Source organism: Trachemys scripta, chromosome 3 (genome assembly GCF_013100865.1).
Source record: "Trachemys scripta elegans isolate TJP31775 chromosome 3, CAS_Tse_1.0, whole genome shotgun sequence".
In the NCBI taxonomy this organism is placed as follows: Eukaryota; Metazoa; Chordata; order Testudines; family Emydidae; genus Trachemys; species Trachemys scripta.
This window is the reverse complement of record NC_048300.1, coordinates 97,380,811-97,408,541: the sequence shown is the minus strand read 5'-3', so window position 1 is coordinate 97,408,541 and position 27,731 is coordinate 97,380,811. Positions and strand designations below refer to the sequence as shown.

The window sequence follows — 27,731 nt, the reverse complement described above, 5'->3', positions numbered from 1 at the left end:
AAACTTATCTTGGCACCTAAATTTTTGCTGTAAAAATTCTGTAGGTGCCTAAGTTTCTACCTCTGAGCATGAGCACTGCTTCCTCCCCCAAGACATCCAGACACTTATCGCCTGCCTAAGCCTCAGTGTGGTCTACAAACTGGGAAATAACAGGTGTTCCCTCCTCCTCTCCCGCTGGGCTCTTTTGGATAGAGCTAGGCATGTGCGCAAGAAATGGCTTAGGTGCCTACACAGCTTACTCCAGGAGAGCAGCTCCTGGCTGTGATGGAAGCAGAGAGGGGCAAGGTTTAGGATTCACCCCTTGCCTCTCATCAGCTTGTTAGGTTAGGTGGATCTCCATCTAGCATGCTGGCTTCTTTGGATCAGATTCTTAGGTGCCTATCTCTTCCCATTCTTTTTACAGGAGGTCTGGGCACCTAATTCAGGCTTTGCAGATCCCATTTGTGTTCCAGTCATTTTCTAGGCACTTAAAAGTTAAGCATTGCAATGCTGAGTGTTGCAACACCTATGTCCCTTTATGAATCTGGGCCTTTGTAATTTAGAAGATACTTGTTTCAGAAATACAATACGCACCTAACAAAAAAATCATAGCAAAAGAACTAAGTCCATTTGTAATCATATCAGCTTGTTGATTATGGTCGATCAGTTTCCAAGAAAGAATAGTGCTGCATTCTAGCCTACAAGCACTTTCTCCACAGTGCTGGCTGTGAGTGAAAATAACTCAGATTTTGGAATCCTAGTCAATTTCATTCACAGCTGGCAATGTAGGCAAACTGCCTCTGTAAGCAGCACAATGCTACTCTGTCTCTGACAGCTTGGACCTTAAAGAATAAAAAGGCAGTAAAACGGGAAAAAACAATCAAAAGAAAAATAGAGTGAGGAACAGAGAGACAACTAACAAAGGAAGAGGAAAGGAGAAACTACAAGAGTAATGACCTAAACCAATTTTCCCTCTAACCGTGGTATCTCACCTAATATTTGATTAATTGGACCATCAAGAGTTGCCTTTTGATAGCCCACAGAGTGAAAACAGTACAAATCACTTTGTTTACACCTGTGGTTTCCTTGCCAAGAGGGTTCCTGTTCTTGCCTCTGCTTTTTTCCCCTGAAGAAATGGAATCAGTGTCTATTTTCCTTAAGAAATAAGGAGATCTTATGCAGCAACACAGCTGTGTGAATTTCCATTTCAAAGAGCAGCAATGTTTTAAAGCAAATGTTACACATAGGCAGCTAATTTAGGAAAATAACCATTTTGACATCACCAGCCAATCTCAGCTCACTGTCGTTTTACAGTGGGGAGATCATTCTACCCTGCATAGTGACTCACTCACAACCATCACTCTAAGGCCTTGTCTACACTGCAGAGTTTTGTCAGCAAAAGGCAGCTTTTGGCGACAAAAGAGTGGAGGTGTACACTTTTGGCAACAAAACTCTTCACTCTCACAGCGCTTTAACATGGCTGACTAGTGTAGTGTTGTGGCTGTGTAGTTGTAAAAAAAAAAAAAAAAAAAAAAAAAAAAACCCACCCCCATGAGGGGAATAGCTACCAGCGCTGGGAGTGCAGCTCCCAGCACTGGTGCACCGTTTACAGTGCCACTTTACAGCACTGAAACTTTGCGCTCAGGGGGGGTGTTTTTTCACACCCCTGAGTGAGAAAGTTGCAGTGCTGTAAAGTGGCAGTGTAGACAAGGCCTCTGTCTCTCTCCTCTTTCTCCCAGATCTACAAGATAAAAAAAGCTGCACTGCCTTTTCAGAGCAAGCCCAAACCAAGCCAATCCCATTTCGGAGGCACCGCCTACTGCCACTCACCAAGCCAAAAACAAGCCACACACTTCAATGACAAAGCTACTTAAAGGGCTTGGCTACACTTGCAAGTTACAGCGCATTAAAGGGGCCCCAGGCGCCCTAGATTACTACCCGTCCACACTGGCAAGGCACGTAGAGCGCTCTGACTCCACGGCTAGAGAGCTCCTGGTACTCCACCTCGGCGAGTAGAATAACGTTTGATGCGCCCCTGCTGGAGCACCCCAGTGTCAGTGTGAACGAGGTGTTGCATTACTGCACTCTGATCAGCCTCCGGAAACATCCCATAATCCCCTTAAGTCAAGGGGCCACTCTTGTCATTGTTTTGAATATGCTAAGTGCTAAACTTCATCGCTCACTCATTTTACATTGTTACTGCCCATTCCCTACTCCTGGGGTTGTAGATTGCGTGGTTAGATTGTAAGCTCTTTTTAGCAAAAGCTTTGCCTTCATATCTGTCTGTCAAGCACCCAGCATAGTGTTGGTGCTGTACAAATAGCCAGCTGCTTCTGTGAAATAGTAGCATTATTTTTAATACAATCCTATGCATCTTTTCCTTCCCCCAATACCACCACTTCTAGTTCAGCTGAGCTGAACAATGACCTTACTATCAGCTATTTTCATTGTGTCTCGAAGACTTGTCTCTCTCACCAACAGAAGTTGGTCCAATAAGCGATACTACCTCGCCGACTCTGTCTCTCTATTATCCTGGGACCGACACAGCTACATTGCATATGACAAATTATATCATTTTGAACTTCAGAACTCATCTGGTTATGAGAAGAATTCTGTTTAAGTGACCATCAAAATGTATGTTTCAGCTCCAATCTCTTTGTAACTGCCATCCATGTGGCCAAATTCCATGCGCAAAGCTAAACAGACCTCTAAAAGCTCATCCTTACTCCAGGCCCATGAAGTTGTATTTACTTCTGAGAGGGAAACCACATTTAATCGCAAGTCACGTAACAGCTATGTGACTACAAGACCCCTCTTCTGACCAATGGGTTGATTCCTTGACACCATTCTACCAGATCCCTAGCAATAATGTCAGGAAGGCATTGCACATTCATTCTGCCTCCCCACCTATGTAAGGCTGCGAAAGCCAACCAGACCAGTTCTTCCAGGGCTGACTCACATGGGAATTTAAAAGCGTTTATCAGTTTTGACATTTTTGAATGTGGCACAGAATGCTTTTGAGAACAACCCACTTTGGTGGGGGAAGGGTCAGAAGTATAAACCACAAAAGGTATTTGTACAGGGAGGAGGAAGATTTAGGCTTTCACAAAATGTGTTGCCCCCCAAAAGAAGAGTGAAACAGATGGAAAAGGAAGAGAGGGGAAAGGAGATATAAGGGAGGAAGTTTCTTTTTAACAAGCTCTTGACATTTTTAATGGGTCTGAATTATTTCTGAACTGTAAAAAGAATTATTCATTTAATGACAATGACATGGTTAAAAAGGGATAGCCACATATCCGTGCCACACGTACCAGGACAATTACACAAAATAAATCATGAAATGTCATTGGAAAAAATTCCTGTTGTATATCAAGAATGATTCCAACTGCTCCATGTCCAAAGATAGGCAAAATCCCAATATAAAAATCTCAGGTTTACTGGACTATGAATATATGAATAATGCAAGCAACATGCATGGTAATTTCCTGGAAAGAGGAGAAAGGAAAACAAAATACCCCCAAACCAGGTGGGCATTAACAATACTGATGGATATCACTTAATAAATAGCTTGACATAAAAAACATAATTAATGTCTGCCAAAGTTGGCAAGGTTTCTAAACAGACCCATTTGTTGTCACAACAGCTTTTCTCCCATTTCATCACGTTTATACAGACAATCTACCATTCTTCGGTAGTTAATTCCACAGTGTCACTCCAATGTCTAGACAGTATTTTGTGTCCCGCTGATACCACAGTACACAATAAATCTGACAGAGTACTAGAGAGTGGCCATTCTTCAGATCTAATAGAAAACATAATGCAGATAATGATAATAACAGGAGCTTAACAACTGATAAGAGTCAAGCAAAAATCGTACTCTGAAATTACTCCACCCTGGACAATCCTAAATCAAACTGCCCTATGATCTTCTATTCAATTAAAATTATAATATCTGCTCTGTAATACCAGATGCTTATAATTGTGGTATTCACCAGAAGTATGTCTAGAGCACAGGATTGAGAGCCAGGAGTCCCAACTTCCTTCCCCATTCTGACACTGACTTGCTATGTGACAGTGGACAAGTTTAGGGCTACGTGGATAAGAGCTTCTTGTTTGCATTCAGAAAACAAAATAAGTGGCTTGCCCACTTTGGTTAATCTGTCAAAACAAGCTGCTTCACAGGAATGTTGTAAGGCTTAAATAATGTTTAGAATCTGTTTCAACATCAAAATAGAAACTATTATCTTTAAAGAGTTTCTCTGAAATTATTTTCAACTGTATTTTGTTACATCTGATGTATTTATATATTTTTGTTATGCAGTATTAGAATTAAAATTGGTCTTATTCTTAAACTTTCAGTAGCCTGTGCGTGTTATTTAACAACTATAACTAGGCTTGGTTTAAATGATAATATCAATGATTATTTTTAAGCATTTTTTAAATGTTGACAGTAGCACAAAAGTATGGGATTTATGCATTTTTTCAATGTTTTATCTATTTATATTTTCACAGTTGTGGGAAATGGGGGGCGGGTGTCAGACAATTATTTGATGACAGTAGATGGTGAGATGCAAACTTAAAACTTTAACAGTTAAAACACAAACTGTCAACATCATGTCAAGATACACAAAGTAAAGTGCCCCAAGGGTCCGTCCTGGGGCCGGTTTTGTTCAATATCTTCATTAATGATCTGGAGGATGGCATGGATTGCACCCTCAGCAAATTTGCAGATGACACTAAACTGGGAGGAGTGATAGATATGCTGGAGGGTAGGGATAGGATACAAAGGGACCTAGGCAAATTAGAGGATTGGGCCAAAAGAAATCTGATGAGGTTTAACAAGGACAAGTGCAGACTCCTGCACTTAGGATGGAAGAATCCCATGCACTGCTATAGACTAGAGACCGAGTGGCTAGGCAGCATTTCTGCAGAAAAGGACCTAGGGGTTACAGTGGACGAGAAGCTGGATATGAGTCGACAGTGGAAAAGATGTGGAAAAATTGGAAAGAGTCCAGTGGAGGGCAACAAAAATTATTAGGTGGCTGGAGCACATGATTTATGAGGAGAGGCTGAGGGAACTGGGATTATTTAGTCTGCAGAAGAGAAGAATGAGGCGGGATTTGATAGTTGCTTTCAACTACCTGAAATGGGGTTCCAAAGAGAATGGATCTAGACTGTTCTCAGTGGTAGCAGATGACAGAACAAGGAGTAATGGTCTCAAGTTGCAGTGGGGGAGGTTTAGGTTGGATATTAGGAAAAACTTTTTCACTCGGAGGATGGTGAAGCACTGGAATGGGTTACCTAGGGAGGTGGTGGAATCTCCTTCCTTAGAAGTTTTTAAGGTCAGGCTTGACAAAGCCCTGGCTGGGATGATTTAGTTGGGAATTGGTCCTGCTTTGAGCAGGGTATTGGACTAGATGACCTCCTAAGGCCCCTTCCAACCCTGATATTCTATGATTAAATATCCTTAAATCAAACTCTAATAAGTTCTTAAGCAGCAGGTTTCTTATTTTGCCTATCTGTAAATTGAGACTGAATGGAAATATTTTTTCATTTGTGTGCCTATGGTGAAATTGACATTTACCAATAAAAATCTAATCCTTCCATGCCTAACTATAACTGTATGTTTATGCACCCATACATATTGTGTACACATATAGTGTACTATAGTTAAAGGATGATTAGAACAGGCATCATAAAGAAACTAGCCCGTAGTTTAGTGGCAAGGCAATGCACTGCCACACAGAAGGTGCAAATTTAGGTCCCAACGTCAAAAAAGTTTCCCCCATTGCTCTTGAGCAACCTCCTCTGACTGACCTTTCTAGTTAATCAGATCCAGATGTCGAAGTTGATTGGCTGTCCCCATGTCTAACCAATCTCAGGGGCCAGTGGGAAGGGACAGTAGCCAACAGTGCCCTTTTCCATTTATGACTTGTTTTTCTAGATGCAGACTCCCGCTCCTGCCCCCTTTTGCCTATATCTTTTGTCAACTCCAAGGCTTATTGCAATGTGTTCTCCATGGAACTACACTTGAAGACCAGTCAGAAATGTTAGGAAGTACAGAATACAGCTCCCTGCTTTTTCAACAGTATGTTCTACCTGTGCCCCTTGACCTGCACAGGCTTCCCATACATTTCTGGTTGCAATTCAAGGGGTTGGTTTGAATCTATAAAAAGGTCAGGTCTTGCTTATTTTAGAAGCCATCAGGCTGCTTGTGCAATACCACAGAAGTTGAAATCAGCTGAGTTTACACCTGAGGAAGTTGAGGACAAGGTGTTCTCAGTGAGGGGATCTCTTATCTCAAACTTGTTTTCTCTCTCCCCCACTCTGAATTTGCTTACCTTCAAGCCACACTGCAATGCCTATCTATTTACCTAGACTTTGTACAGGAGGGCTGTGGGAAGTTAATGAGGAGGGAGATTTAGAGCACTTTGATCTAGTCTTCTTTGACACAGGTCTAGATCAAAGCACATTGTTAATGCATGTCAGCAGGATCCACATGAACAGTCGGACTGTGGCAGGCTAGTGGGGGTAGATTCACACCCCAGCTTGCTGTGAACTAAATGTTTGTGAAGACAAGCCCTCTAGGTTCTGTGGGAAAAGGCTGACAGTGGGAAGTTAATGAGAAAGGAGAGTTTCAATTTGGATAGGTTAGGGAAGGTCTTTCATTGGTGAGAATCCAATTTTGATTTGTATGTGTTTGGAACAAAATTTTATTCATGCACAAGAGTTAGGGATAGGCACAATTTTAAATACATCTAAATAAATGAGCCCGGGATATACAGATAAGGCTCTGTTCCCATAATGTGGTCGTCTTCTTCATTCCTCCCCTCCCCATGCGCGCGCGCACACACACACACACACACACACACTTATTTTTTTAAATAAGTGAATTATAAATTGTTTAAAAATTATCTCCTGCATTTAATCTCTCTCCCCCACAGCAGATACCAGTAATGTCATCATACAACTCTTTTGCTCTGTAGCTCATTATTTCTTAGTTCTGTTACTGATGCTGTTGCTCTGTAGCAACGATTCTCAAGTGTGGCCACGGTAGCCCCATATGGTCACCACAACGCGGCCACATGTGCGGCCACCATAACTTTTGGGGTCCCAGGGCCCCTTCCCTAAGCTCTCTGCCATGGGTCACCGGCTCTGCTCCCCCCAGCAGCAGCCCAAATCCATGGTGGGCCTGGTAATGTTTCATTATAGTGTAGTAGGGCTGCCTTTGGCTGTGGGAGGAAACCAGCCCTGAAAGAGAGACGTATTGAACAATTCCTTTTCAAGAACATTTTGAAATAAAAAAAAGTTTATTGATATTTACAACAGGTAACTTTAATGGTATTATTATTAGTACATATTATTCTTTAAATTGAAAAGATTTCATTTACATGACACTTCCAAATAACCACATGCTTATGTTGTCACTTGTTTAATATTTTAACTGGACAGAACCTTCCCTCATATTCTACACTGACTGAAATAACTCCATGGTATTTAAAATACATATAAATGCCCATAAAACCCTGCCCACCCCTGCCAAATAATGGTGGGGTTCCATGACTAGTCTTGCTCAGTGACTTCCCTATCATATCTGCTCAATTTAAAAATCAAACATTCACTTTTTTCCCCAAATTCAACCCGACACTTAAAAATCAGGTTATGTTTTTTCTGCCTCTACAGTTATCACCATTAGTAAAAATACTGCAATATCAGCTCAGCTGAAGATTTCTGGATGTTGTCTGAGGCTTTACAGAACCGTGTTCACTCATCCATAGCTTTATTAGCTCTGTAATGCACAGAGTGGTAAAAATATTTTCCCCATCAAATTAAACGGACAGATGTCAAAGATAAACAAGGCGCAGATATTCTGAATGAGAAGATGTTTTACATAAAGAAAGGTTACTCACCTTTTAGTAACTGGAGTCCTTTGAGATGTGTGGTCCCACTCGGCACTCACTATGGGTGTGCTCCATGTGCCTGAGACTGAAAGATTTTTCACTAGCAGTGTGGCTGGTCTGTGCCTGAGCCCTGTGCCTGCTCGTGCTCCAAACTGGGGACAAATGAGGTGGCACGGACTGCCTGCCTGCCTCTCCAGTTCTTACTGTACTGTGGATTATAGTAAGGTTCCAAAGCAGAGAGGAAGGAGAGTGGGTCGTGGAATATACATAGGGACCACACATCTTGAAGAACTTCAGATACTATAAAGTAAGTAACCTTTCTTTCTACAAGTGCAGGTCCCTATGAGAATTCACTGTGTGTGACTCACAAACAGCATCACATTGAGGAGGAGGGTGTGAGGAACTATGCTGCACTACAGATCAAGGCCTGCTGTTCCAAAGGAAACCTCCATGGATGAAGCTTGCATAAGGGGGTAATGCTTAGTAAAAATACCTACAGAGCCCTACGTTGCCATCTGCAGATCTCTAATAGAGGAATTCCTTGCGGCAAACCCACAAAGGTCGCTTGTGCTGTGGCTTAGTGGACCCTCGCACTTTGTGGGGGAGGGGTGACCGTTTGGTCATAGCTAACAACCCGAAATCCACACACAGACTTTGCAATGAAATTGCTTCTCCTTTATTTGCTTGGCATCACTACATTGCAACGTGGAGGTTGTTTGGGTGCCTTAATTGTGCACTCTCATACTTAACATATTTGGGTTTTTTATGTATATCCTTAACTGTGAGTTTTCTGGGTTTGTTATGCTTGGTTTTGGAAGAACTACAACAGCTCTGTAAAGTTTTTAACCTTAAATTACTGATCAGTACTCTCACTCCATGGGAGCCTGCCACTGACTTCAATTAAAGTAGGCTTGAACTCAAAATCTCTCCATTATGCAGACATATCTGATTTTTACTTGCTTAGGGGCAGTTAATTTGCATTCAGCTTTTCTGAGGGACTGTAAATTTAGCCTTCTGAGTTGCCTCTCTGTGTATGTGAATGGGTCGTTACTTTCTGTTCCACACAAATTCCCATTTGCCACCATATGGTCTAAGTCTCTATCCATCCTTTCAGTTCAGATTTCCTCTTTAGCTGCCTGGATTGAACAAGCCCTTGAGAATACTCATTGTTTGTTTTTTTACCTGGAATAGTGAATGGCTTGATGGCCTGCAATATTAAAATAGAAGTCAGTTGTGTGCTTCATCTCATCAGTGTGTCCAGAGACTTCGATCCAGTGTCCTATTGGCAGGCAGTAAACTCCATCTACCAAGTTGCTTTCATTGTAGACACAGCAGCGGTCATGATGGGGACCATTACCTGAAACAGAAGCAGCAACATACACAGCTTGTGAATCAACACTGTTTACATGGAATCAAAGTAAATGAATTTAAATATGAATTTAAGGTCTTTGGAACAGGGACTGTCTCGCAGGGTGGCTGGCCTCAGTAAATGAAGTAGATCTAGCTCTCCTCTGCCAGAACAGGTGCTTCCACTTGCCCAAGTAAGAGGGTTGGGAAGCACCTGATGCTATAAAGAAAAAGGGAGACACGCGATGGGTGGGAATCGGTACACGCAGCCACCCACGTTTGGACATTTTGTTCTCAGTCTCCTATTCCCTTCATGCTCTCTTTTTGTCCCATCCCCTCCGTTAAAAACAGTCTAAATTCATTAAAGGTACAAGTATAAGAAGTCCGATTCCCTGGACTCACCATGCGAAGTATCCTTAGCACTATATAAAGTTAATATGCTCAAAGGGCTTTAACATCATCCCCTGACAAGACTGCACAGCAGTCTGTGTTTTTCTGTACAGAAATATCATTGTCCATTTTATATACTGGAAAACAAGGACACAAAAAGCATAAGTGACCTTCTGCCCAGCAAGTGAGTGTCCACAGAAAGAACCCTGGAGTTCCCGGTTCCTAGCTTGGTGCTCATTTAACAAGACTGCACTTGCCTCACCGCTTATATCGAAGTCTTTTACCAAGCACAGAGATTGGTTACCATAGATCTTCTGGGGGGAAACAGGCATAGAGGAATTTTTTTCTTGGATTGTAAACTTTGTGCACTAGTTTTGAACATTAATTTACTCAAAGTGACTTTGAGATGGACAATGAACTTTGGCCATTTGAATAATATTTTCTGAACCATACTGCAGGTTGAGTACAGTTTCAGATTCCGGGCACTGCAACTTGAACCTTTTTTGTTGTCCATATTGTTAGACATATTTGCTGACAGGTATTTTGAAATAAATTATCAAAATAATTGAAACTGGCATGATTATAGTGTGTTATATTGACAAATAAAACATGCAGAATTTTAAAATATTGTGGGCAGGATTTTTAGACACAGAATTCCCCTAGGAGTAACCCCTCTGTCTCACTTTAGTGCAGTCTAGAGTTGCTCAAGTTCCCTTTTTTCCTGTTCCCTCTGGGGCTCCTGCTTTACTTTTTAGAAAGCAGACAACCTGTGATGTCTCTCTCTCTCATCTCCTTCATCTTTGTTTTTACTGGCTTTCCCCCTACGTGAGAGCCAGTCAAAGGAGAAGGCAGAAACCGAGGCAATGTTCCCATTCATCATGCTCTCAATAGCAGAAGCACTGGCTTCCTGCTCTCCCATTTCTAACTCTTTTCCCTCCTTCCCCTTGAGGTTTATGCCATCTGCTGACTAACTTTCCCCTGTCTCCTCATCTTACTTCCTCTTCAACTTGGATTCCTGGTCCTCCTTTTCCTTTCTTCCCAATCCTCCATTTTAATTCTTGATGACTTCAACCACTGTGTTAATGATCCTTTCAACTTTGCAATCATTCACTTCCTTTCCCACATGGCACTAGAGCTACAACCATACACAAAATTGTAGCCACTCCTTCAACGTATAGTCTTCACTAGGCATTGGTCCCTCTCTTCTGTCACTTCCAAGTAGCTTCCTTTCTCTGATCACTATTTATCATTGAAAGAGGTGGAGGAGTAAACAATCAAATAAAAAAAGAGGTATGTTTTCATTTGGGTTTTATATTTAAACAAACACCCTCCATTCATACAGTGCATTTCATTCAAAAGTACACCAAATTATTTTAGTAGCAATTTTTCATGCACATCATACACACGTTATTCCACCCACCATTGAAATACAGCAACAATGTACAGTGCACAGCAACACAACAATTTCAAACAGGAAGGGAAGACAACTGCCGCATCCTATTGAAACCAAAGACAAGAAAGTAGGTAGGTGGAATGAAGTTACCCAATCAATATTGACCTAGGACACTGAAGTTTACATCCCTCTCATATAAGAATTGCCATGAGACTGTAATTATTGCAAGTGATCAGGATTGCGCATTTAAGTCTAATCCAAAAGATGCCACCTCCACCAGAAGTATCTCCTAAAATATGCTTGTTTCACAAGGTAAGTACAGAATACAAGTTTCAAGGGGGGGGGTATAAAAATAAAACAAAAAAAAAACACTGAATCAGTTTATATGTCTTTACTGCCACAATTTCTCATGGGCTGTCCCAAATTATTTTGGTACTGTAAAGTGGCAATGCAAGGAAAAAGTTCTAGCTACCCAGAGCTACATAAAGAAGTTTGAAGAAAAGAAGTGAGATAGTAATCATTTATAATTCATAAACGACTTTTAATAGCATTTAGCATTCATGTCTCTTAGTTTTTGTCCTCCAGAGCCATTTCAATAATAAAAAGCTGTGGCCCCAGAGGGAGCAGAACTGCAGACATCTTCTGTCGGACTTTGTCACAAATAGCTCTACTTGGGGAAAACCCCACAGCTAGAAGATGTATCTGGCCACAACTAGGTGAAGAAACCACTTGTGGTGACTCAAACCATTTGCTCAGGTGGCCTGCTAAGTCATTCTGCACACCCCGCAGATAAGATGCTTCTAGATCTACTGAGCTGGCAAGACAAAACTGCCTGCGTAGGGCTGCTTCGTGACAGAGTGGGGAAGAGTGGGCTCCCCTCTGCTTGTTGAGATAAAACATTGCCGTCATGTTGTCTGTGACGACTAACAGCCTGCTTCCCCTGGTCTGCAATAGAAATACTTGCACAGCTTTCAGTTCTCTGACACTGATGTGTAAAGCTAAGTTCTCTGAGGACCAGAGACCCGGCAGAGAACTAAAATGGGCTCCCTATCCGAGGACCGAAGCATCTGTCCCTAGCATGAAAGTTGGCTGTCAGTGAACAAATGGAATGCCTATCTAGGGACTTGAGGACATGGGAGGGCACTCTTACCAGGGAGTCCAATTGATGGTGGTTTGGTGGGTAGACAGATGCCAGCCAGCCCTGCAAAGTTCTGAGTCACAGTCTGACATAGTGAACCACATAGGTGCAAGAGGCCATGTGACCCAGAAGCCTCAGTTTGGTGGTGTTGTGACCAGCAGACCTACGACAATTGGTCGAATTGCCTGGAACATGGAAGAAAGGCCCTGGCTTGAGAGGATTCCAGTGCAGCCCCCATAAACTCTACTCTCTGGACTGGGCAGAGGAAATACTTTTGTGTGTTGATTAATAGTCCCAGATCATTGACTGGATCAGGTTAATGCTATGCACTTGCCATTTAGACCAGCCTTTGACAAGCCAGTCACCTAGTTAGGGATAAACCTACGCTCCTGATCTTAGAAGGAATGCAGCCACTACTGCCATGACTGAGAGCTGCTGACAGATTAAGAGGTAACTTAGTCACAGTGTATAAGTACCTACATGGGGAACAAATATTTAATAATGGGCTCTTCAATCTAGCAGACCTAAGGCATAACAGAATCCAGTAGCTGGAAGCTGAAGCTAGACAAATTTAGACTGGAAATAAGGCATACATTTTTAACTATGAGGATAATTAACTACTGGAATAATTTACCAGTGATTGTGGTGGATTCTCTATCACTGGCAATTTTTTAAAATCAAGATTTGATTGTTTTCTAAAAGATCTGCTCTAGGTATGGGGTGGGGGGGTTTCTATAGCCTGTGTTTTACAAGAGGTCAGACGAGATGATCACAATGGTCCCTTCTGGCCTTGGAATCTATGAATAATCACAAAAAGTCAGTATTATGCAGTTTCAAAGCTCCTGCATGTTTCAATCCCCAGGATTTGTTTTTCATTTTTTTTCCTGCTACAACCAGTGTTAAAAAAAATTAAATCAAAGTTTACACTCACCCCTCTATCCTTGGGGTAAAACAAAAACAAGCACAAATACCCTATGGAAAAAAGGCCACACACAACTAAAAGGATATATTTTTCAAAGCTCAGACCACTTTATAAATGGATCTTTTTCTTTAATCTTGATTGTATTGATTTTTTTCCCCTGGGAACAAATGTTGGTTTAATTTTTGAGAAGGCAAACTTTTAAAAAGTTGTCAAATAAAACCCAGCCTGTATAGTGCTCTTCAAATATTTAATCCGTTACTTATCATATACAGACCTCTCTAACCAGTCATGTATGCCTTTCTAATTGAAGAACAAAGAATCTGGATAAGTTTATGAGCAGATATAGGCTTGACTAATATACATCCTGCCTGAGCCCCGCTGCGCTGCCGCCTGGGAGCCGCCTGTGTTAAGCGCTTCCCAACCGGAGACTGCACCTCACACCCACAAACCCAACACTCTGGGCCTCAGCCCGGACCCAAAAACTCCCTCCCAAAGCCCACACCCCTCACCATCTCCTGCTCCAGCTCAGAGCCCTCTCCTGCACCAAACTCCCTCTCAGAGCCCGCACACCTCACTCTCTCCTGCACCCCAACACTCTGCCCCAGCCCTGAGCCCCCTCCTGCACCCAAACTCCCTCCCAGAGCTTGCACCCCTCACTCCTGCACCCCAACCCCCTGCCCCAGGCTCAGCCAATGCACATGCCACAGTTGAGAATGTTACATTGATTGTGACAATCCCTGAAGGATTTTGGATCTATAAACTACAAATGACACTAATAAGAAGTAAAACTCATGAAATGTCCAGTAGATTCTATGAGATTAGGTGCCGTGTGACCATATGACCCCTACACCCAAACTCCCTTCCAAAGCTTGCACCCCTCACTCCCGCACCCCAGGCTCAGCCCGGAACCTCCTTCCACATTCCGAACCCCTGCCCCAGCCTGGTGAAAGTGAGTGAGGGTGGGGGAAAGCGAGCGACCGGGGGGGGGAGAAAGAGGGCAGGAATGGAGTGACTGGGGTGGAGTAGATCTGGGTTGATCTCAAATTCAGAAAGTGATCTTGTGTACAAAAAGGTTGGAGGCCACTGCATTACAATGAAGAAAACCCTCAGTTCTATTTTGGGCCAAATTCTTCTCGTTCTCTGTATGTTCTACTGTATGGTGTCAATATCAGCAGTTACAATTGGACTTCCACTGATACACATACAGTACTCAAATTTACTTATCATTTACACGAGAGCTTGTTATGAAAGTCTCCCTGCTATCTAAATGTTTGAGTGAAATTCAGTCTTAGACGGTTTGGAATAAGCTCTGCCTCAACCCAACCAAGATGGAATTGCTATTGATTGCTACAAGATAGAGGTATGGGAGAGTTGAACTTCCATCACCTGAATTTAGATGGGTCAGATATTTTGGCAGTTGATCCTGCTAGGAATTCTCAGGGTCACTTCAGACTCTTGTCTTTCTAATGTCAACGTATGAAAATTTACATCAATGAAGATTCAGATGTGGTTTTGATTTCACACGGCTGATGACGGTTGTCAAGATAAAACTCTTGCTTTCTACGTCTCATACAAAGATTCTTATTCCTGAGTAGACAGACTTTGTTATTATGCTTTTTAATGCTGGCTTTCCTGCTGTCTCTATAGAGTCTTTCAGAAGCAGCAGCTAGCTTTCTTACACTGGTTAATTATGATGCCAGAATTATTCATTTCCCACATGTACTGCACTTCTAGATCAGTAGTTTGTTTAAATACATCTCCTTTCATGAGCTAATACCATGTGATTAGTTTGAACTAACCACACAGTACATCCTGGCATGATCTTTTACAGGAAAAATATAGAGAATTTGGGCTTGGGACTTTTGAGATAATAAAAGAATGAAATTCACAAATTTCCTGACTTGAGGGACTTAGAGTAAAAGTCATGTCACTTTCAATCCTTTGCTGACTCCTAAGAGATACCAGTAAAGTACAAGGATGGTATAATGTGCACATTTGTATCATATACACTTGAAGATCAGGGCTATTTATTTTTTGTCCATCTTTGAGGTAGAATTTTAAGTCTGTTGCAGCACTCTGTTTACAGACCTGATATTTTATCAGGGGGATAATTTATAACAGTAAATGTTATTCATGGGCACACTGGGTTTAGGACTGAATCCAGTCAATCCTGATAGCCTCCTTTTTAAGGATCAGTTTAAACAACCACCCCCACTACCACCTGGAATCAGAACTTAAAGACTTACAAGCCATACTGATATTAGTAAACTGATATGAAGCAATCAATGAAAATTAGTTCCCAATCATGTCATAACTAAGTCACAGTGATATTTTAGGTGGACAAGATAAAACACTATATGCTATTGTAAGCTGAAAATGTGGTTGCACAAATTTACTGAGAAACTGTGTTTAAATGCAGTCACTTAAAAAAAAGGAAAGTATGATTCTGGGGCTGAATTCAAATTGATTCCTATTTACTCACATCAATAATGTTTCTTCACAACTGAAAGGCATTCATAGAGCTAACATTGTCTTTCTCACCGCAGCAATAGGTTCTCAGTAAACCATTCTGTATTACACATAATGAGTCAACATCAACATGCAGTTATACTTAATATTCCCTCCCTTACATTACTCATTGAAAAATAGGTTTGGTGTGGGACGAGAGAATAAAGTCCTACATTGCCTTAAAAAACAAAATAAATTATACTATTGATTAAATTCCCATGTAGCTGCCTTCAGCAAGGGTTGAGGAGGTATTTGTTATATACAAGTAAAATGGTGACACCTAGTGGAAGTACTAATCAGCAAGTAAAACATCTACATTAAAATGAGAAGTTCTTTTCTTTTCTTTTTTTTTTTTAATTTACAGCTGTTTTCCCCACTCAGGGGATCAACATATTCGTTTGGGGGAAGGAGGACATGTGCATTTCACCAGAAAGGAATAATAGGGCAGGGAAGAAAGAATTTACCTGAAATTCTGCTTCCTTAAAGATATCATGAAGGATTCTTACTTGTGCTCTACTGCTACTGATGCCCTCAAGGATTAAAATAAAAAGAGATTTTAAGACACAAATGGCAATTAGGCATCTAACTACCTTTCACTTCTTTGAAGTCTCCCCTTTCAGAGAGTTCTACTAGCCTTCTGCTACAGCGCTGAGAGAAGAAACCTGCACAAACTGTAGATTTAAATAAAGTTTCATGATCTAGTGTCACTAAATTCCACACTGTCAACTCAATGCCATGAGTAAATTAATGAGTCCTTATAAGCAGCACACACCCAGAGTTCTGCAAACTCAGAAAAAATCACAGAGGTCGCACATTCGCACATCTTCTTTTGTAACATTCAATCAGCCATGACAGCATGCGTGCTGGCCCCTTAGAGCCAAAAGTAGAGACCACCTGTTCCAAGCAGCATGTATTTTTTTTCCCTTTGGTTGGGGAAAAACTGAAAGAGGGGAGCTACACAAAATATATATATATATATATATATATCAATGAAATAATAGAAAGTAAAGAAAAGGAAAGATGGGAATGAAACAGCTGAAGAAAAGGAAAGGAGAGATGGCGAGAGAAAAGCACATGGCAACAGGGAGAAGTTAAAGGGGATTCACCAGTCCATCGCAAGCGGGACTACAATAAGTTTGGGAACTACTTCTTGATGTAGTCCTTTGCTTAAATGCTCAGAACATTAGAAAACCAAAACTAGTCTTTGAAAATGTTTTTGGAATACTGCAATTTTATCTAGAAGTTACCCATTAACTCAAAATGGAATGGACACAGTCATTCAAAGCAAATCCCTGCACGATGACTGGTTGAGGGATATAATTAGGCAATCCAAATGCAGTGACTTGTACTATTGCCCGGGCTTGAGTAACTTAACAAGACACCTACTAAGAAGTGGACACAAAATATTGAGAACCACACCAACAGAATCCAGAGAAAAAAAATAGAGCACTGCTCACAGGAGCACTCCCTACTTGGGCTGATAATTCATGCTGAGTAAGATAGGGAGCAGAGCACTGATAAGAGATAGTGACTAAACACACCTAGCAGTGGGAAGCAAGAAGTCTCACTGGAGTCTGAAGAAGAGCAACAATTAAACCCACAGGCATGCCTGTTCTCGGTGCTTTTAAAGCACAGGGCATGTAGGCACTAACACCAGCACCTTGACACTTAACCAATTAGTTTAATGTGAAAGCGTACACTCTTCTCTTCAGTAGCCAACAGAACTAGGTTTTAAAAGACAAAGAATCCACTACCATTTATGGAGAGTTCTTTTTATTTCATACTGACAGAAGTAGTAGTACATTTTAATGGAAGGAGCTCAAGTATAGGTCCAAAAGTTGCCAACCCCGCTTGAACGCTCCAGCACTAGAAAAAAGTGTACTCACTATAAATATGCAGTTTGCTGTTATTTAAGCTGTAATGTGCCATATGACCGCTACTATTTTCAGACCATTAAATTCTCAAGCCACTTGAAAATTATGAATATATTTTACTTCAGTTATTTTTCCACTATTTATATCACTTTATTAGCCAACACTAACTGTAAGTCTAACTGAAATTACAAAACTTTTTGAACTGCTTTCAGAAGTTGTACATTTCCCAAGCAAGAAAAATCCAACTTCAGTTGCCTAACCCAACTTGGCAGGGGCTGGGATGCTGCTGAGGCAGCACACTCAGCCCCAGACTTTGTAGTATAATTGTTTTTAAATAGAATTGTTTTTCAAGGCTTGCCATAAGGCGTCAGCTGTTCCTGAAAGCTAGAAAAATGAGAGATCATCAAGATTTCATTTGGAACCCAGAGAATCCCTAGAAAACAAAAGTGGGAAGATAATGTGAACAAGATTAATTATTTTGGGAAAACCAAAATGTGTTTATTATGTGCTTTGAGTGTATATTATGTCATTTTATAGTAAACACACCCTGCCCATTCTCTACTGTTTAAATAAGTGAATTCACTAAAAAAAAACCCCTATATTAGTATGATGTTAAGAGTGAAACTAGAAACACAAATATTACTATTTGTTTCTGGTAGCAGCCACAATATGCTGGCACTTTACAAACTGAAAAGGGCCCAATCCCTGCTCTGGGGAGCTTTCAATACAAAGGTAGACAAACAGTGTAGAAGGTGCACAGGATATTTATATTTATAAATATAAATATAAATCTATATGAAAAACTTTTTCAAAATTACTTCTCCAGCTTATCATTGTCAGCCATCAATTTTTCCATAGGCATCTTGGCAGAGGTGTATATTCAGGAGAAACTTGAACGTAAAGAGAGTGAGGGCCGTAACAAGCAAGCTCAGCAAAATAATATACCTGCAGTAGCCTTATTTTCGCCACGATGCATATAGATTTGTGGTCTAAGCACAAATCTATAAATCTATCTAATTCTAGCTTTGATGCTGGCTGTCTCACTGGCTTGGAAGAACCATCTCTCTGCCTCAGTTTCTTCATCTGTAAAATAATGATAATACCTACTTATCCTGCAGGAATATTTATGAGGATTAGTTAAGTTTATGTTTGCAATATACTTTGAAGATGTAAATAAGTATTATACACAGTATTTTTGATGTATATTTTAAGGAACATTATCAGATTAAAATCCTATTTCAAAATAGTTTTCTTACCTGTCAATGTGGAACAAATAAGCATTACATCATAATTGATTGTGAGTGTGCCTTCAGAGTTGCAGATATTCTAATAACTGTTATAAATGTTTTCCTGAGAATTGGTTCGTTTTCACCTTAAACACAGATGGTATTGAACATCTGACATGTTGATTTATATTTTATAAACCTTGTTTAAAAGAAAAGAATCCAGATCCGTTTTCAAACTGTAATTTTTACAGCAGAATACAGAGGATCACTGATATAATAGTCAAAGTTTTTATTGATCCATCTTTGACACAGGAGTGTCTTTCAGTACTTTTTTTAATTATTGGAAGGAGAAAACCTCTTGTTAAGCTCCTTTCCACACCTCATCATCAAGAACAATGACATCCAGGAATCTGAGAGTTAAAGACCTAACCATTTTTGGTGACTGAAAATGGAGGAACCACTCCGATGACTACCATAAAAGCTCAGCAGTATGTTGACAATCCACAGACTGTTTTCTACCTTTGCAGCCAGGCAGGAAGTTCAAATTGCTGAATACTCACCATGATAAAAAATAAAATTCCATACTGGTTAGTCCTGAAGGAATATTTATGCAAAAGTAGAATATACTCAGAACACCACCCATTAAACAAGCACCCAGAGATTAACAGAAGCTTTTATATTGTCATATGTCTGAACTGGACAGCAACTGGGCCTCCATGGTTACATGTAAATTAGTTCAAGACATTTTCACAATGTAAAAGAGAAGGGGGAGAAACATTTCCCAATTTTTTTTCCCCAATAAGTACAGGTTAGCCTCACTGTAGCTAAATGCTATGGGGAGCTGAATGATGGTTTAATAACACAAATAAAAGGGGTTTTCACTCACCCCAGCTAAACTGGGCTCTTATGACCAAAATCAGTCACCCAAAAGCCTCACCTGCACATTTCTTGCATGTGCCCTGGGTCCTATCCTGATTATTAGCAGTCAATCATTGTAAAAGTATTGACACAACTGGTGATAAAGTTGCCCCACTTTCCTAGCTTCTCTTCTCATTCAAGCTCCAGAATAACAACTTCAGACTGACACCAAAGCAAGTTTGAAACACTTATCTTTATTGCTTGTCATATACTGTGTAATCTTAGAGTGGAAGTCTGCTGGGCCTTCCTACACACCTTCATTACACAAATCATTGATAAGGTAATGAGTTATTTTGGACTTTGCCCCTTCTAGAAAAGGGCCTCATTTACTGCTCCTTTGGATGGATGAGAGATTTTGATTTCTTAAGTTCACCTTTCCTGGACTTCTGCAAAAGAAAAAAATTGTCAAAACAGACTATGTCTAATTTAGTGGTTATATATAACAAATTTCATTAGTCACATGTCCTAAATGCGTCAAAACATCAAAAGTTGTTTTCAAAGACACAGATTGTTAGCTATATATTCTTTTTTAATTTATTTATTTTGCTTTTCTTGGTATATAATTATGGTATGTCTTCCTCCATAACATGTATGTGTAGATGACTGAAATTTGATATGTATCCTCCCTAATGTGCGAAGCACAGCTGTATTGTCATTTGCTTCCTCTGTGCACAGAATTAAACTTTAGTAGTAGTTTATACATTTTAAAATACAAGTTGCTCCTTATTTAAAAAAATAATATCCTTTAATGCATCTTTTCCCCTTACACTAAGTCTCAAGCTCCCATCACTGAGAAGGCACAGAATCAGATCTTTAGCAGATTAAGCAAACAACTAAGTGCCCATTCTCTCTTGTGTCAAAGATATTACAGTAAAATTCACTGAAATAGTCTAAGGCAACGGTTCTTAAACTGTGGGTCAAGACCCCATTTTAATGGTCACCAGGACTAACGTTAGACTTGCAAGGGCCTTGGGTTGAAGCCAAAGCCTGAGCCCTTCACACGGCTCAGGCTTCAGCCCCTTCTCTCCCACCCCCGGGGTCATGTAGTATTTTTTGTTGTCAAAAGGGGGTCGCAGTGCAATGAAGTTTGAACACCGCTGGTCTACACTACACAGTTAGGTCGACATAAGGAAGTTTATGATGACTTAATTATATCAGTGTCTACACTACAGCCTTCCTTCCACTGAAACAAGTGCACTACTACATTGACATCGTAACTCCACCCTCCTCAAGAGGCTTAAGGCTTTTGTCGGTGTAGTTAGGGTGACAGTGTCTGTGTAGACACTGCGCCCTTACATCTGCTGTCTTGTCAATTTCACTGCAGGAGCCATGAAACTGACAAGAAACCAGGGCTCCCCTGGGATCTGGGGCAACTTTGGACCCTGCTCCTGGCAGGGAGCTGGGGTAACTTCGGACCCCGCTCCTGGCTGGGTACTGGGGCGAGAAGTGCCCCGCCCATTCCCCGGTGGTCAGAGGCCCTGGCTGATTCCACCTGCTCCTGGTGAGGAACAGGGAGAAGGGGGGAAGCCCACTGGAAGCCCAGGCTCTCAGCTCCCCACACTGCCCCTCTGAGGTCAGTGGAAGCTCTCCTGGTGAGGACGCACACCACCAACACAAGGAGGGTAGTGTGGACATGCACCACCGCAGGTTTGTATTGTAGATATAACTTAAGGGAAGTGAAAGTCCCTTTAAACATTAGATTGCCTAAAGCACTAGAAAATGGTGCAGGGAATTGGCAGGAGAATAAAAAAAAGTGATGAAATAGGTCTTTTCCAATTCTGCCTTTGATTATTTTAATGGAAAAGCTCACCAGCTACAAAAGGCCACCACGCTAGTTCAGATATTGAGTTCATTTTAAAAATGTTAATGAAACCTGGGCTTGAAGCAGGAATTACTGGGTGTAATTCTATGGCCTGTGTTGTATCAGACTAATGATCATAATCTTCCCCTGTTGCATTAAAACTCTATGAATGCACAAGGTGGAAGAATGAATATATGGAAGAATGACAAATGGAATTGTTTTCTGGTAGTCTTAAAAATTTAGAAAAGAGGATGCTTTATCTGACTTTTTCTGTTACCAATTTAAAAGGAACAAGATTGCAAGTAACTGAAATCCTAGAAAATCCTGGATTCATAATTCAACCATTCTATGTTTACAAGAAAAAAGTGGAAGCTACAATTCTAATACCTTCAAGAAGATGAGCACCAAAATCCTTCCACTTTATAAAGAAAACCCACATTTTTCAAGCAATCAGATGGTTGATAAAGGCAGAAAGGCTTTACTACTACCATACCATGTATTTTCTGGATTCCTCACACATACACGATAAAGACAGAATCCTTAAAGTTGCCTGTAAAGTAAGTGATCTGATAGGAAAAAAGCTCCTACTGTATTTCTCTGGACTCTGAACCAATCTCAGAGTTTCGCTTAATATACAAGAGAAAAATACTGAGAAGCTTACCGCCTCTGAACTAAACTTTCCTTGACAAGAAAAATAAAGCTGCAGGTTTGCTCCAAAGAAAGCTGAGCCAGCTACATTGACATACTTATATATTTTTGGGACCGACTGCTATAACCCTGTTGGATAAAATCTGAGCTACAGTGACAGTTTTATTAGAACGGGGCTCTAAATAAATACTGATTACCAAGGAAGTATGTTTCTTCTAAACTGAGAGATTTATTTGGGTCAAACACTGAGCTTAGTGATTTACTATGTTACTAGAATCCCACCTTTTATCAGTGTCTGGGTCTTCAGCTCTTCAAGGAAGAGACACTCTGTAAAAACACCTAGCACATTTTGGGTGCTATCACAGCACAAATAATAATTACAAAACGATTAAACAATTCAGTCAAACTAACTGTTTGACTGAAAGCTACATTTTGATATGCCGTGGTTATAATGAGCAGTTTGACTTGTTGTGTTAAGTTAGGTAGCAAATTTTACACTATGTGCTGATTTCCTTCAATAGAAGGTAAACTTTGTGATAAAGCTCTTAACAGGTTGATTTCTCTTGGCCTTTGTACTGGACACACACTAAATACTTTGTGGTGTACACAGGGTGATCAGACAGCAAGTGTGAAAAATCAGGATGGGGTGGGGGGGTAATAGGAGCATATATAAGAAAAAGATCCAAAAATCAGGACATCTGGTCACCCTAGGTGTACAGCAGAAGGTGTTTTACCATTATACAAGTGGTTGCACATCTTTCTTGACATCTTCCATTGACGGTATAATCCAATAAATAAAATTTAACTTCTTCATTGCTGAACAGCTTGTTCACACGTGCAAAACAAGAGTGTATGAGACGCATCCCAATAAAGGGATTACAGAGTGCTGATGCCCACCCCAAATCCTGTACTTCTTCCCTCTCCTTCCCTATTACTAGGCACATAGGTCAGCTCTACACAACAGTGGCACAACTGTGCCCCTCCAGCGCTGTAGTGCAGATGCCTCCTGTATGGAGGGAAGGGGGTTTTCCGTCGCTGTAATTAATCCATAGGTGATTGGAAGACTTCTTCCAGCAGCGACCGAGCCATCTCAACACCCTTACTGCGTGACACTGCGTGACATTGCTCGCAGCCTGGAGCGAAACAGTGAGGTCAAACTAGTCTTTAGTTGCAATTAGGCCTTAGGTTAGAAATCGGGATTGCCGCTGGGCGCTCGCCCCCCGCCGGAGCTGCTCACCCCAGGCTGAGCGGGGGATCGTGCAGCAGCGGGGGGGGGGAGGAGGATCTGAGTGCAGGCGGAGGGGGAGCAGCGGGAGGACGCCCCACAGCCCGGTGTAGGTGTGAGACTCCAAGCTCCCTAGAGCCGAAAGGCAACGGGAGCGACACGGCGGCGGGTAGCGCCCCCTCCCGCAAAGCGGCTGCTCTCCGCGCGGCCCGGGCTGGCTGACCCCATCCCCGCCCCCATGGGCCAAGTAGCAGCAGCCGCCGCCGCCCGGGGCAGGGGCCAGCAGAGAGCGCGGGGGGCAGGGCAGGGGATCCCCCGCGCCCCGCCGCTACCTTCCCAGACGGTGTCCGCGCCCCGGCGCTGCAGGAACTTGTACCAGAAGGTGCCCGCGGCCTCCTCGTCCGGCAGCGCCGCCTCCGCCAGCCACAGCGCGGGCTCCTGGGCGGGGAGCGGGGCCGCCGGGCGCGCGGGCCTCATGGGCAGCGCGCGCTGCGGGTCCCAGTGGCCCAGCTCCGGCCGCGAGCCGGCCACCATGAGCGCCTCGGCCAGCCCGGCCGGCAGCACCACCCCGAAGCGGAACAACATGGCAGCGGCCGGGCCGCTCCCAGCCGCGGGGAAGGTGAATAAGTCCCCGAGTGATTTATCACCTCCCGGCCGCCAGGGGGACCACACAGCCCCCGCGTACTTCCGGGTTATGTCATCATCACGTAAACGCGTGGCACGCTGGCAAATGGGTGCGAGGCACGAAAGGGGCGGGGAGATAGCACGTGACTCGTAGAACCACGCGGCGCGGCGCCTTATGCGCATGCTGGGAATGTGGCTGTGAGAGGGCGGCGGCGGGGCAGGCTGCTGAGCGGTGCGGGGCCCTGTGCGCTGTCACCGCGGGGAGCGGCGCTGGGCACGCGGGTCAGGCGCTGTCAGAGCGCAGTTTAGCTCTGTGAAATTGTGGCTGCTGCCAGCCCTTTCTGCATCCTGAGCTGCAGCCTTCTCTGTGGCGGTGGGTGATTGCAACCGGGTACCCACCCCCAGGGGTGGGCGAACACCTACCTCACTCTGGGAGAGTTCCGCCCCAGCACTCACTACAGTGGAGAAGTTATCAACAGACTGGGGCCGCAACAGGCACAACACAGTTCAGCTCTGCCCTGCCCATAACGATCACCTTTACTAGCAAACCGGTAAAGGACAGAGAGAGACCAATACAGAGCGTCTAGTATTTGCATTACTTGCATGCTATCTATTGGAAAAATCCTCTGTTAGTCATCATCCACACCATTGTTGTGATCCTGCCATCTCCCCCCTCAAGGCACGCAGGTTGGGATACAGGTTTTATAATGTGTTAGGTTCATATATATCGGGGTCGGCAACGTTTGGCACGTGGCTCGCCCCAATGGGGGCGGCAAGAAGCGGCACGGGTAAGCGATGTGCTGGCCTTGGCTTCCCACCACCCCCATTGGCCTGGGACGGTGAACCGCGGCCAGTGGGGGCCGCGATCGGCCGAACCGGCCGCGTCAGCAGGTAAATAAACTGGCCCGGCCCGCCAGGATGGTTACCCTGGCGAGCCGCGTGCCGAACGTTGCCGACCTCTGATATATATATATAAGGAGGTTTTAACCGCTTTTCCTTACTTGAACCTCCACACCCACTACTTTGGGGTTCCCCATTTTCCATAGGTCAACTTGTGAGTTTCCCCTTATTAACATTTACGTCATCTTATCATCATAGTAATAGGAAGTTTACCTTAAGGAAATCTCTAACATTTCACCCTAGCTACGAACAGTCATCTTTTGTAGACACAATTATCTAAACAGAGTTATTTTCAAAATATCAGTATATCACAAACAGGCACAAGCTTAGCAAGTTTGTTATTAACTTACTTATGCTAATTTAACTTTTTAATATAGCTAACTCATACTAAGGTCTAATTTGGCTAAGCTAAATATTTTACAAGCCTGAGGCTTATGCATAAATTAACTTATATTTCATCCCTATATCTTCAATTTACCTGATATCTTTTATCCTTGGCTACCGATCACATACACAGCTAAAGGGTTTCAACAAAGGTTTGAGCAAGGTCAAACAAATAATACCTATTCCTTTCCTCATATAGAAAGATATTGATTTTGTAACCAACTACCCCTTTTAATATAGCATTGCTCACATTACTGTTTATACTACAGAATCTGTAAGACTCTGGTAGAGATTAGTTCCCCATTGTGCTTGGTGTTGTACATACAAATAAAGAGAGAGTGTCTACACAGAGTAGCTTACAGTTTAAGACCCCAATCTTGCAAACACCTTCTCACACTAGAAATGTTTGCAGGATTGGTGCCTGTGGAGAATGTTAGGTAATGTGTTCAGTTAGTGTTATTTTATATACAGAGTTATAGGGGAAGTGAGGCCTGTGGTTGGACATGAGTCGGTGAGGTAACATCTGAGGACTCTGTAAATGCATTTTGATTGCTAGGAACCATCTTGGAATGTTCAGTTGAATTCCAGCAGGTGGGCAAGGACCATTGGAAGAGAGACAGTACACTTTATATATATATATATATCCTATACCTAAAACACACTCCTTTTTTAGGAGAAATGCAAATGTATTTGTCTAATTTATATGTTTGATTTTAGATGCATAAATTAATTGGACAGCATTACCCAGAATCAAAGAAAGATTCTTTGCTGAAAATTTCAACCACCATTATTTCTTTTTTTAAAGAAACACCACAAAGTGAACTCAGGGATTTAAAATATGATATTAAAATGCTTATGCTAATAATGGGAAATTGAAGCTAATGAACTGCCTAAACCAATAGATGAGGCACAGACCCAACTCCTGTAATTAAAATCTAATTGCATGACTTAACTGTTTCAGATCTCTGTTTGCTCTAATCTAATGATATCACAATAACAGAGAAAAGAAGTGGAGAATTTAGCTCTTATATACGATGTCTGGGGGAAGACTATTAAGCAAATTAAGAAGCTGGTTATCACATAAAACTCTGTTGATAAAGAGAACAACAATGTTTTGGAGCTATTGCATAGATAGCAGAAATAATAACTCCAGAGGTTATTGTAACTGTTTGCTGCTGGTTTATGATGTAAGGGTGTATTTTGTGCAGGATAGATTATAAAAATTATGGCAAGCATATCCATTTAGTAAATGCACTTAATCTTGAGATTAGATTAGATAGGGCTAAACACAAGGGATTGCTTATTAGTATTATTTAAAAGGAAGCATAGGGTAGTATGAATATGCAGTAACATGTTTATAGAGTAAATAATTTGCTACTGTTGTGAGTATGTATTTGATTTTCCAGAAGTCTGTATCTGTAATGAAATGCCAAATTTAACATAGACATTGCAAGACTGTTAAAATCACTATGAAAATATTCCAGCCAATTTGAATTTTTATGTACGGAGCATGTAAGTCATAGCAAGAGCTGATAATAAAACCTTCCCCTTAAGAGTCTATCTCAAGACTTAAATCAAATACTAACGGCTTTAATCAAACTGAATTATTTTTACATTATATTGACCTCAGTTGGGGTTGGGATGGAGGCCAGAGTCATAACTCTTATCCCCGCCTACCTTGGCCAACATAGCTGACCCCATGCAGGGATGAGAAGAGTTGTATGTTAATTGCAAAAGCAGCCTGGAGTCTAGGAGATCTTTCCAGTCAAGTATTTCCCTACAAGTGTCACTACAGTAATGGGCAAAAAAGGTGGGAGTGATACATTATAAAGATTCCCAATATAGAAAGAAGTTATAAACACCATAGACTATTAAAAATGTCTGTAAAGGCAATACTGTCTAGTGGATTAAGTAGGCACAGTGTGAGGACTCAGAACTCTGGGGTTTTACTCTTGACTCTGCTACGTGTGACCTTTGGCAAAATTTTACTTCTTACAGAAGTCACAGCCCAGAAGGAGAGGGTCTATGGGGGCTTTAAGCCACTTTTGCATCATCCCATCCTGGACTGCTTTGGGTGTTGGGCATGCCCTCTGCTGTAACTTAAAAGCCCAGAGGGCCTGTATAAGCTATGAAGGCTTTCCCAGATACCCTGTGGGCTACAGAACTGCCCAGAATCAGTGCAGCACTGTATGATGCAAACTCTTTCCCCAAGATGTCCTGCAACATCCCAATCAGGGATTGCAAAGACATCCTCATGGCTTTCTTCTGCAGTGCTTGCACTGAGGCAATTCTTCCTTGGCTGAATACAGGACTTTTGGGGCCCCCTTACACCACTCTGACCCTTTAACATCATATGAAGGGGCTGCAGTGGAGGTGAGGATCTCACCTATCTTACCTATCTCAGAAGGGTGTTGAGCTGGGTGGATAAAAATCAATGATTTTTTTTTAATCAGATTTTTTTTATTTAAATCAGATTTTTTTTATAAAATGCTTTTTGCGGAAAAAACCCATCTAAAGATAGTTTTAATTAAGATACATTATAGCTCAAAGATA

General features: G+C 41.9%; 1 protein-coding gene across 4 annotated transcripts in view; it reads right to left on the bottom strand.

The window, feature by feature from the left end:
- The window catches only part of EPM2A (EPM2A glucan phosphatase, laforin), a 47,053-nt gene extending 23,147 nt beyond the window's left edge, over positions 1-23,906 (bottom strand). Inside the window, exons 1-2 of one of the 4 annotated variants that reach the window (XM_034765487.1) lie at positions 23,603-23,906; positions 9,063-9,237 (exon numbers count right to left, since the gene is read on the bottom strand). In XM_034765487.1, coding sequence (XP_034621378.1) covers positions 9,063-9,237; positions 23,603-23,855 — 428 coding nt within the window. In that variant the 5' untranslated portion in view covers positions 23,856-23,906. Of the gene's footprint in view, positions 1-9,062; positions 9,238-9,629; positions 9,706-23,602 lie in introns of those variants that run through there. The other 3 variants (XM_034765485.1, XM_034765488.1, XM_034765489.1) reach the window with 3 other exon arrangements.
- Between the last annotated feature and the right edge of the window lie 3,825 nt (positions 23,907-27,731).